At 37.0% G+C, this 13118-nt stretch overlaps 1 protein-coding gene across 4 annotated transcripts in view; it reads right to left on the bottom strand.

The window, feature by feature from the left end:
• Positions 1-13118, bottom strand: part of adgrl3.1 (adhesion G protein-coupled receptor L3.1) — a 114147-nt gene that overhangs the window by 57048 nt on the left and 43981 nt on the right. For all 4 annotated transcript variants that reach the window (XM_084096100.1, XM_084096101.1, XM_084096102.1 and 1 more), the window contains exon 6: positions 11297-12103. In XM_084096100.1, coding sequence (XP_083952226.1) covers positions 11297-12103 — 807 coding nt within the window. The remainder of the gene's footprint in view (positions 1-11296; positions 12104-13118) is intronic.

The following is a 13118-nucleotide window of genomic DNA, read 5'->3' as shown; positions in this document are numbered from 1 at the left end:
GTAACAATTTAAGTCTTTACTGTTACTTTTGATCAATGCGTCCTTGATGAATAATAATAAAAAACAATCTTACTGACCCCAAACTTTTGAACGGTAGTTTATGTATGGTGACAATAACCCTAACCCTTATACCAAGTTTTAAAAAAAATACATAGTTTTATTTAAATAAAGTACTGCACAGAGAGCTGCTCAAAATGTTACCTGCTATTTCACAACTAATTTTCAATGGGGGAAGGGGTGGGGTTTCAGAGGACGTTGCCACGGTACTGCCTACATTGGGGATCCGCCACTTAACCTGCTCTAATACCCTGTACTTGCCTGTGCATAAATTATACCTGAAAATGTGCACTAACAAAACTGTGCAATCATAAGGCAGCGTGAGCCCTCGTTAGCATTTCACAACGAAAGATATTTCCTCTTTCTTAGACTATATCCCACCAGACAGCTCTGGCTTATTATAGAGATGCACTGATCCAAATATCCCCTCACATCTCCTCTCATCACTTTTCCTGCCCTCTTTTCTCTCTCTCTACCCCCCACCTCCCTCTGTGCGGCAAATCTGACTGTGAATTTAAAGGGCCGCTGAGTGAAATGAAAGCACTTCCTGTTTCTATTTCTGTAACTGTCTGTGCGAGGAGCTACTGAGGCAAGACTCTGAAAGCAGCAGAGCATTCTACAGTGACTAATCGCTCACACACACGCTCACAGACAGGCATGGCACCCTCCCTTCCTTTTTCTCACAGAAGCCATTAAATGACAAACCAGCCCTTTCATCCACCTTCCAAATCTCCTCATCGCTCCTTTCTTGCCGATGACCGCCTGTCTGCCGTGCCCTCCATGTCTCTAGATTGTCATCTCTGTGATACAGCCCACTCAGACACAATAGGGGCACAGATAGAGGGCAACGTGTGTGTTTTCCAACGGAAAGGGAGCTTTGATTGGCAGCTGATCAAAGGAAGCCTTCTATTCTCTGCATCGTTGAAAAGATGACTGACTCACTCCTTGAGGGTAAAGGTCATTTATCATCTATTACTCGAAACACTTTTAAAGGCAGCGTGACTTTAGAGTGGGCTTCCAGTGTGGTCTGTTAGACTAACATGAAAGAGAAGGCAATATATAATCGGACGTCTATTTCCAACAACTGGCCTGTCGGAAGACCGCTGTATGAAATCGGGTCATTTGATGTTTGGTCATACTCTCAGGTGTGACCGGAACAGCAAATTCAGGGCTGCTTAATTCACAGAGTCCTGTTAAATATGCCTCAGCTCACACAGAGACAGGATACAATGTCACCTTGCTGATCAGGACCAATCAGAAGGCAGCATCATGACAACCACATAGGAAATCAGTGATTGGTGCAAGCTTGTGCTGCCATTAGCGATAAATTTTAAAACCCGGTAAAATATCCACACAACTAATTGAACAAAAATGCAGCATAAATAGATACATAATTAAAAGTTTATGAGCCCCAATTACGTCACTTACAAATGTATGAATGTCTTTGCATTGTATAACAAAATATCAAAGTAGTATTTACTTTAAGTAAATATAGAACAAATACTTCATAAAAAACGCTACCATTCAAAAGTTTGGGGTCAGTTGTTGTTTCAAGTGTCCCTGTAGTCAATAATTTTATGCCTTAAAACTCATGTTTGATCACCAAAATGACACATTTAAACGTGAAAAAAATGTCTTCATGCCTCGAAATAGCTTGAATGTAACTCTACACCCTTGCTTCATTTAGTATACGCGGAGCCATGAATATGCTAATATTCCCCGACTCCGCTCACTCACACCAGCTCAAAGATCCACTCGCTCGGTCAACTTACTGAAGTAAACGCTGCACAATGGTATCGCTCTTTACAACGTCGATTAGCCTTTTGCTTGACTACGTTATCAAACAGCTAATGATATGTTGCTAATGTTACACAAAACATGTTCCCGTTCACCATCTCAGAGTCAGACAGCTGCCTTCTAACAATCAGTATTCATAGAAACGCTTTGAACAACTCAGAACGTCAGTGGAGAAACTGATCTCCTCATAACTTCGTACATCATATACATACATTCACCCGCTATATTGCTAAAAATACCAGGTTTTTCATATCAACAGAAAATTATACCGGGATAACCTGGATTCTCTTGAGACTCCTACTCCTAGATACATGCGGTTCATTCAGTCAGCAGCCTTCTCAACAACATAGTTTCTCCAAGATGCCTCTGTAATGCACATAGCATCTGAGGACTACTTAACTATTTTTGTCATAGTTGGTTACCAATGCTTTCGAGGGATGCACCCCAGCATGATTTCTGAAGGATCATGTGGCACTGAAGACAGGAGTAATGGCTGCTGAAAATTCAGCCTTTAAACTATATGTTGTTCAAAATTAAGACAAAATATCTATAACCAATTGGTTAAAGTAATTGCAAAAATGGCTCACTGACATTAGTTCTGAGAAAAGGTCAAGAATCATTTGAATGCAAATGCTATTTGGTTTGATATTTTGTAAAAAATGTAGCAACATTCACACATTTTTAAAGGGATACTTCACCGATTAGCATTAAGCTTTGTATCAGTAGAAACCCGGTAGGATTTTCGAATGACCGTGCTTCCCTCCCTCATGTCCCCCTGAGACGAGAGATTTCTGTATTTTGCGTCTGGAAAAAAAACGCTGATGACGCAAAAATCGTCATTTTGCGTCATCGGAGGCTTTTTTGGCCAGAGGCTAGAGACTACAGCCAGTAGTAGGAGCTAGTTCCGCATGTTTTCAACCCGCCCATAGGGGGTGGGATCTCACGATAAAACTGCGTCTTTTCGGTTTCGAGTCAATTAGTAGCCTAGTTGTATCATTTCTTCCGATACTGCCCTCTGTGGCTTGGGAGTGGCCTCGTAGGGCAGCGAAGCAAGTGCATTCTGGGAGTTGTTGTCTTTCATCCACATGAGCAAAAATACATTTTCTGGCTTTTTTCAGTCTAGAAAGCACCAACTTCTAAAATAATTTCACATTTCTACTACATAAATGACCCAATTTAAATACACATTAATCTTTCCAGCGGTGAAATATCCCTTTAAGTGTGACTTCAGTGTCCAAATACTTTCCACTGTTTAAAAGAGAAATATAGAAAAAAAGTGTCCTAAAAAGAGTGAGTTCAGCAAATAAAGAATCAAAAAGAGTGAATCTATAATCACAAAGATGCTAAATATACATATAGAGCACAAAGAGAGAGGAAAAATGTAAGCCCAGTTTCATCTCCTCTTCCCATGTTATCAGCAGTATGGTAATAGCAATGCAAGTCCCCTTGGTGGGGTTACCACTGTAATCCGCACTCTTATCCTCTCACATCTACATGGTAAGATGCTCTACTATAGGTCAGCAGTCTGTGTAAATGTGTGTGTGAGTACACGTGTGTAAATGTAAGTGTGAGCAGGGTCCAAAATTAACTCTTGCCAAGCAGCAAATGTGAGTAAAAATGTGTGTTCCCAAATAAACAAAACAGTAACTTGCTAAGGAACTGCAACATAATAAATTATTTAAATGGACTGGTTCTTTGGCTTCTCTCATGTCACCATACGGTCCCTGACATCCTGGTGTGGGATATTACACGCACAAAAAGGTTCCAATAAAGCCATGTGTAGACACACACTGCTGTTTATTACAGTTTTATTAGTAACAGTGTTTACTGTACTTTTTATATGTCATAAGTTTGTTGAAACCATAATTCATAAGGCATTTAGAACCTAAATATGATTTGGATTTAAAGTCCAACTGAAATCAATTAAGCTATCCAAACAAAAATATGAGGAACAAAAAAATGACGTGTCTTCACATTTAGTGACACTGTGACACAGACACCAGCTTGTTTATGATGATGTGAGTGACTCAATGATCTGTGTTGTTTGTTACAATTTTTCAAGGAAAAACAACTCTGTACAACTGTCATAGGGAAAAACTAAAATGATTAAATATCTAATAAAAATATTTTAAGTATTATAAATGTTTAAGGGGAAAAAATACAAAATACAGTTGCACGTTCAGTTAGAAAATTTTTTGAAGCGGTAAATATTTCCAATTCACCGACTACTGGTAGGTGTAGAAAAACATTAATTTTGGACCCTGTGTGAGTGTATGTGTGAGGGTGTTACTGTGAGAATGTTTCTGAGCTCTGAAGAATGTGTATACAAGTGTGAGTGTGAATATCACTCCATTACTGATTGATCTGTGTGTTAAACTCCCTGCTGGCAGATCCAGGTGCATTCTTCCTGTGGATCGGTTTAAATAAAGTTTTCCCCCGCGCTGAGCTGTAATTGCCAATGGAGAGAGTCATAACCGTATGTAAGACATTCTCTCATTTAATAAAAGCAGAGAACATAAGTCTCCACTCCACTAAAGGAGCATGGAGGCCATTCCACTTAAACTATACATAGTGCCAATCCTAACATATTACATTAGCATTAGAGTTTAAAGCAAACCTGGAGGAAGGGGATTCTGGGTATGAGAGGGAGAGAGTTAGTCTGTTGAGAGCACGCTTCAAAGTAAAGCAGATTAAACCGCTATCACCTCTGCAGTCAGACTTCAAGATGTGTTTAAGTGGGAGATGTTGAGTGTTACATGTGAAACACGTGCATGTTTTTATTTCACTCTACATGCTTAACGGTGCAGAAATCATTTCATTTCATTTCTTTAAAGCAAGTTTTTGTATGTGTCTGTGATCTTTTGCAGGAAAGTTGTGTATGTGAGAGAAATTGTTAAAAAGTATTGTTTTAGCATCGTATTCACAAAAGGAACTTCGCAAATCAGGTAGTAATAATAATGAACGCTAACAATTTGCATGGCGCAATTGCCGATCTTGTTGGTCTGTTCTGATTGCTACATTGTGGAGGATGCAGCAGATCATCCCAATCGGCATACTTTACTGAGAACGCTCAGCATCACTCCACCACTGTGATCCAGACACCTGAATTGGCTCTTTGAAAATGTTGATTAAACGCTCGACTGCACAGCTGGTCTGGTAATATGCCCAGTTATAACGCTTTTCTCCACTATGATGAGCTACTACCATGATTAATAGAAAATGTACACAAAATGTTCAACAAATTCACTTTACTGTTAATGGGCATTGATATTGTAACGCTAAAGTGAAAATTTGATGCGATAACGTTTTAATTTGAATGTACACCTGTTAATGTCTCTCCCATCTATGCAATTTTTTATTTTATTTTTTAAGAGGTGTTCTAATCTACTTTCGATCACACTGTGAATAAAGCTCGCCGAACAATAAGATTCACCACTTTGGTCACATGATGCTGTTGTTACATAAAACTACAGGTGTGTTCATACAGCACTGCGCAGGCCGATTGGCATCTGACTTGAAGCAGGTTAGAAATTTTGTCCATCTTGAGATGACGCCGACACTACGTCATTGTGAAGTATGCCATCAAAGTACTTGCCAGAGCGGTTTAAGAGCAGACAACTGCCTCATTCTGCCCAGTTTTATTTTAGAGAGGCAGCACAAGCTCTGATGACGACACAACTGTTTTACGATTGGTCAGATTCACCAATGACAATGATGGTGTGTGTATCGTGTTCATTCTGACACCTTCAGTGTCACCAAAGTCATCTTTATAAACTAAAACCTTTGAGACTTTTTCTTTAATGGTATTTATTTAAATATTATAGACTTACAGTTGGCTCCACAAATATTGGCACCCTGGTAAACAGAAGCAAAACTGACTGTGAAGATTTGTTTTTGCAATTTCTCCTCTTAGTCTTTCATTCGAAATATTTACAAAAAGCTAACCTTTAATTAAAGCCAAATAGTTGGAAGAAAAAAATTCTTATCTTAAAACATTTTTTCTTTCTTTCTGAAATGTATGCATTCCACAATTATTGGCACCCCTTCATTTAATACTTTGTGAAACATCCCTTTCCCAAGATTAAAGCTCTGGATCTTCTCCTGACTGTTTAAGAAGTAAGTATTTAAATTCTTAGTAAATTTTTCCCTGTGACAAGCTAGTGTCAGAAAAGGAAAGTTGCATAGCGCTTTGGTTAACCCCACTAATGTCAGACAGTAAATTTACATTTTCGTTCAGCTCGTCTGCCATTTTTTACGCATTGGTCTGAACAGAAAAATCACATGTGAAAATGATTTTTTTACAGGAATTAATAGTGCTAGGCTACACAGCAGATAGGTTTCAATACATTTTGAGGCTGGTTAAACTGGATTATGTGTGGTGGTGTATAAGATGCTGGTTTTTGTGCTAAAATATTGGGTGGTAAAGAACTGCAAATGCTTGAGTTTGCATCCAAGAGTGACAATGAGAGACCTATAAGGAGAAAAAGAAAGGTGAGAAGTAGCAAGAGAAAGTCAGAGATACAAAGAGGAAGGGAAAGCACATAACCGGGCAAATCTAATCTCTTTCAATCTTTTCATCTTCTCTCTTTACTGTTTTTGTAGATCTGAATCCTTCATGTCCTCCCAGTTGACCTGAAAGGCAGAGCTTTCTCAAGCACTTAAACTCTTCCATGAGAAACACTCTTTGTTCAGGGACATGCAGCACACAAACAAAACTTAGGCCCATTATCTATTTATAGTCGATAAAATGGTATCAGCTCTCAATGGTATGTAGCACTCAATATGCAGGGCTATAGGCCGGGTTTTATAAGCACTGAGGTCCAAAATTAGAAAATGCTAAATTTTGATTTCTCTGATCTACATATGTGCATTTTAAGATGTTTGAAAGCCAAAAAATGGAGAAGAAATAGCTTTAAAACCATGTCAGTGGGCAGTAGATTATGTGTCAATACATGCTCTCTCCATAATCTCTATCACTCTTTCTTTTTCTCTCAGTCTCCTTATCTTGCCCTGTCTCTTTCCCTCCTAAAGCTGAGCTTTGACTTATAGTCAAACGCACTTTTCATTTGCATATGTCATTGAAGAAAGTAAACATAGGGTCAACTGATATTTAGCCAATATGTTTTTTAATCATTTTCTTAGACAAGTTAATTTACTGAAGGCTACAAACGCTAGGCAAATAAGTTTATTAAATTCATTCACAATATGTACGCATTCATTATTAATCTTATGCCTAATATGATGAAAACGGCTTTGTTAATGTTTCTTGTCCTTTCACATTGACGGTTAATTATTACATTACATGAATCACGTAATTATATAGGCCTATTTTCGATTCAAAATAGCAAAATTAGACAAAGGTTTATTAGTTTGGCTGATTATTTTTATCTGTCGTTGAACATTTCTATCCTAAAACAGCTGTCAAATATGAAATATTTAGTTTAGCAGTCTATGACCGTTTACTGAAGCTTCGAGTTGCGCTGGAATTCGCGCTCAGCAGCTTCTCTGAACATAAAGCCCGCCTACTTTGATTTGATTGCTCAAATATTTTGACATTTACGAGTGGTGACAGACTGCAGAGGCAGCTCTTCTTGGTGCTGTGCAAAATCCTTGCAGCCCTAAAGTGGTGTTAATACTATATTAGGCAATTATTTAACAACATTTTATTATATACATCTCGGAAAAATACAAAGGTCCGGACCTCAGTGACCACATAGCTGGCCATGTCAATGTGCTAGCAGGTGTAAGCCCTCACATTTCCTATATTATCCTTAGTTTCCGTCAAATAACATTTAAATTAATAATTTGGTACAATGCACAATTGAGTAAATGTTTTTAAACTGTACTTACATTAAAAAAAAATACCTGTATGTAGTTACATCTGTAATTACATCTAATTACACTGTTTACCCGACTCCTATCCCTTAACCTACACTTAAACCACACCATGAAACCTGACCCTAACCTTACATATCCCACCTTGATAGCATTAGCAGCAACAGCATTTTGCAATGCAACATGAACTGTACATAGTAATCTGAAGACACCTAATATAGTTGGGACCAAAAATCACAGTTACCGCAGTTGTTGTTATGAAACCATAATTATTATTTTTTTTATATGAAATCTGCATAAAAACAGCAAGACATTTTAAGAATCCACTTAAACCAAAGTCTACACAGTGAAAGGGAAAAATTGTAACACTCAACATGGCGGCTGTAGAAAATGAAGTCCTGCCTTTCAATAGAAAAAAGGTTTGTTGGCAAAGGCATTGCTTGCTCTTTTTGATCTACATATGCATTAGCTGGACAAACCTGAAAAAAAAGGCCTGATTTAAGCATTGCTGTCAGTTTTTTATTGTAGAACTGACATATGTTATTGTCATTTCAGTCTTTTCCCTTTCCAGTAGATTGGAGGTGTACTTGCGTGATTTGAAGAAAGCTGCCCTGGGCACAATGACACAATGACTGCAGAGTGAACCAACATGCTCCAACAGGGACTTAAGATAATACCAAGTTATTTCTATTTTTCTATTTACTATTGCAGTAAAAATAACTGTAGCTACTATAGTATTTGGAGGGAATCTATGGCTACGACAGCACAATGTTGTAAGGCAGTCAGTGTTTGTGGCAAAAAAAACAAACAATTAAAGTCAAAAGAGTCGCATGATTAATAGTTAAAAGATCATGGTTTTCGTGACAGTGACGTGCACTCCATTTAGGCTGCGAATGCTCTCCATATACCCGAGCCATTTGAGAAAATGGATGCAGGGATTTGCTTTTTAATTTTACCATTAATGTAAATTTCCTTGTCATTAGAACATGCAACCTAAAGCTTATTGTCCTCAAATTATTTTATTGCCAAACTGTAGTTTTCCAGTTACGTAAGGATTCGGGCGAGGAATCCACAAGTGAATTAAATGAATAAATTACCAAATAAAAACAAATTGTATATCCTTGTCTTTTGTCACACAAATTTGAATTTGATACACCTTTAGTTTAGTTTATTCATTGTCATTTGAATCATTCACTCAACCGATTCGTTATTTCAAATTCAAAATAATAAATGTATGTAAAAAGTAGTCATGATTATTAAGCTTTTCTTAACGTAGGTCTGACATATGTAAACTATTCATTCATGTTTTTTGAAATATTAATATTTCCATACATATTTTCATTTACATACCAGTATTTCTATTTGTTTCTTGCATTTTAATAGATTAAAGCAAAGAACATTTTGTCACTATTTTGTCACATGATTTCTGCTCTGTTCTAAGCCAAAAATCGTGATTGTCAAATTAAAGAAAGAATCATGTCGTTATAACTGAGTTAAGTTTTGACTATGCACAGGCCTCTATTTCTAGAACATTCTCTCCTCTGTTTTACTTGACAAAATGCCCATGTTTTTTTTTTTCTGTTTTTCTCCTTCAAAGCTGACAAGCAGACGAAATTAAAAACTAATTAAACCAAGATAAAATTTAATTAAAACCTGAACTACACAAAGATTGTGTCGTTATAGCAATACTCACTTTGATATGACCACTAAACAGCGTCTGATCTGCATTAGCTTAGTTAGCTAACACTCCCACTCTAACTCATGCTCTTTACAAGATCTTTGATGTGGAGTATTTTAATAAAGAAAATCAATGCAGGCAGGGTCATTAACAAGCACCTCCATACATTTGCACCTGCAGGTGAAGTTTTAAAAAAAATTAAAAGCTATTTACACCTTTGGAGATCTGTTTTGAAAATGAAGTACTAAATTCAGCAAGAATCAATGTGTGGGATTCAAAAACTTCAGAGATGAAAAAAAAATGTATTTTAGTTGTATTTATTTGCTTGTTGTGTGAGTTGTTCTGTGATGAACTGAAAGTGCAAGTGAGAATGTATTTGCAATTTATTAAGCAAATCTCACAATATGTTCGATTTGGACCCAGTTAAGAGCAAAGATATACACTCTGCTCTGCTCTAATGGGGATGTTAGTAGATGCTGGAGATAATAACTGTTAGTTTACACTGTAGATAATGATTAATTCAGCTGCATCTCAGCTGAGCTGGCAAGCTGACTAAAATTGCAATACAATACTGTGTAAGTAGTGTGCCTGAACTCTAAATTTGAAGGAGGAATAAAACAAAGTGAAAAATAACCTGACTAATGGACTGCGATAACCTATACAATAACATTCTCTGGAAATGGAAGTCAGGGGAAAATCCTGAAGGTCTCTTTTATCATTGACATGAATACTTGTATGAGTGAGTGAAAATGACAGGGCTTTCTAACTCTGCCAGTTTAGTTCTTTAAAGTAGATTTGTGACTGACAATCACAGAGTAGTACAATACTTGTAAAATAAATTCTGACTGTGTGGGCGCAATCAATTTTACCCCTGACAGCACACATTTAAAGGGATAGTTCACCCAAAAATGAAAATTTAAAAGGAGTCCTTGCACTATATTCCAGGTCTCCTTAAGTAATAAGATTTGCGTGATGAACAGACCAACATTTTAGCCATTATTCACTGATTCACTTAACTCAAGAACCCCTACAAATGAATCAGTCTGTTTGATGAACGAATCGCTCAGTCTGATCTGTGAAATGTTTTTGTTCTCAAATTGAACACAGATTCAATGACTGCAGCAGTTCTTGATGAAACAACTCACTGGAGGGGAACATTTTAAAATAATGAGTTTAAAGACTTAAATTTCGGTCTGTTATAATATGTATTGTATTGTAGTGTACTGTATTGTAGGACTTCCAAAGGCATGGAATATAGCACACAAAATGTATGGACCACTTGTATGGTACTTTAGAGCATTTTTTGGGTGAGCTATTCCTTTAAACCTTGTACACCACTTTATACTGCCCATTTGTGGACAAATTATAGAACATCTAGCTTACAGGCTTCAAGTAGCGTACAATGATGTAATGAGAATTTTATTAAGGAGACCTAGATGGCATTGTGCAAGTGAGATGTTTGTAACTGTGGGAGTTAACGCATTTAAAACTGTGTTACGGAATCTTATGTACAAATTTATTTGCCAACTTTATGCTTCTAAAAATGAGATTATCATGGGTCTATCAAATATAAGGTTTAGCACTACACGGTATCAGTCTCAATTGTGAAAACACTGGTACATTTGTATTTTTGTAACGCATTGATGTTTTTTTAGTTTTTTTTTATTGTTGTTGTGTTATATGTTGGGTGTGTTTTAAAAAATTGGACCCTGAGTCTGTAATAAAGTTTTGATTGATTGATTGATTGATTGATTAAACCCCTTACTTTGTTGTATGAACCAAACCCAGTTCAGTTAAATTAAACCAGTAAAGGAATAAAATGCAAATGACCTCAGTGCTATTGGTGTTCTCTGATATAATTTGGATTAAAAATGGTCACATTAGGAAAAATATGTAGCACAAATTTGTTTAAATTAAAGGGAAACTCACCAAAGCCCAATCTGTTGTCATTGTTTCCAAAGTCGAGAGAATATATGACAACATGGTAGTTGTTCCACACGTACAGCAAATTGTCTCGGGGGTTGTAGTCCACAGCTGCGATGTATTGGTAGGAATTTGGGAATGGAATGCTGAGGTGCGTTTCACGGCTTTTTTCTGTGTTGTACATGTAGTCGATTTTATTCCCCAACGCTTCATTATCGTCATCTTCATAAACGCTCTTCACTACATAGAGGATTCCGCAGATCATGAAAGCATTGGAGGCCGACCGCTTATCGTATGTCGTATCCCATGACCCCTCCACTCGTAGTGTGTAGGGGTTGAGCTGACTGACCACAATTCGTCCATTGTTCTGTTCGGTGGCGTAAATTACCCACAGTCCGTTTTCATCCACTGCTAGATCGATGTCAGATTTCCCACCCCAGCGATACGGCGAGGTGTCGTGGTAATTAGCGTTAGCGATAATCGCCTCACCGCTTTTGATACGAGTTCGCAGGTCGAATTTAACAATGTTGCGTGTACGTTCCTTGTTGAAGAAAAGCGCACCATCGAACACCACGAACCCAGTGCCATCTACCCGATGTGGTAGTTTGTATGTTGTGGTAGGGCGACCCGCAATAAAGTCCTCTTTAGATGAGTACTCAGTCAGTGTATCTGTGCGGTAAGGTGTCCAGGGCATATAGTAGATCTTATTGGATGACTGTAGGGGGTCTTTACACCATGATCCAGACTGATGGTCCGACTCAAAGAGGTGTTCACTCTGGTACACACCTCTCAATACACCTGGACAGAGAAAGACTGAAAGAGGAAGAGATGGAGTGAGTCGCATATTTGAATGTAATTTAATGCTAATTTTGTTGTCCTATCTATTAGTTTATTAAAAGTACATGAAATGCAGTTCAAAAATACAATGATCTACTCTCTTTTATGATGAGCATGTTTTACATTTCTGAATTAAAATTAATTTTGATATTTTTTTATGGACACAAAGTCAAAATTGTCAGGGTTTATACAATTGTCCTGATTTAATGAAGAAAATAATCCTTATTAAAATAAATACTTGAGATAAGCTTAAGTAAGCATAATCTTGTATTATTAATTCTTATAATTATCTTGTATTATTATTTCTTCACTGCTCATTCATAATTTACAAACCTTTGTCCATGTGTAACCCCAAAAAAAATCTACCAAAAAAGACCCCTGCAGACCTTTCTTAAATATTGTTTAGATAATTTGACCTTTTTTATCATAATTTTCATCAAATTGAAACTTTTCTTTGAAAATGATTCAAATACAAAGAGCATTTTTCTTCCATTTTTTTTTTCCAAAGAGTTTTCCTTTTTTTATTGTGAACACTTCTGTATGTCATTGACCCATAAAACATGCTAACAAATGCAATGATCCACAACCAAAGTTATCAGAAAGCTAAATGCTTTGAGCCTGAGAGAGAGAGACATCTATTAAATCATATCTGATGACTAGTAACCCGATTTATAGTTCATGACTCCAGCAGAATCCCACAGGAGGTTCTGAGAATCTGTCGCACCGACTTCTCTAACCCTGAGGAAAATTCACACGGTGTGAGAATTTATGTGGGGGGTGGTTAAGATCCATCACCCTATTATTCTTGGTACATTAAATGTGAAGATGAAAATAATCATCTGTTAAGCTTTATGCAAATCAACCTTAATTTGTCCTGCAGAATTGCAGCTTGTAATACTAACATTCTATTTCATGAACTTACCCACAATATATTGCTGGGAAAAATAACAACTATATTTGCTAACCCTGGGAAAAATTTTCTGGGAGTAAT

This window comes from Abramis brama, assembly GCF_963993115.1.
Source record: "Abramis brama genome assembly, chromosome: 2".
Taxonomy (NCBI): domain Eukaryota; kingdom Metazoa; phylum Chordata; class Actinopteri; order Cypriniformes; family Leuciscidae; genus Abramis; species Abramis brama.
The sequence above is the reverse complement of the archived record's forward strand: the minus strand, read 5'-3'. Positions and strand labels throughout refer to the sequence as shown.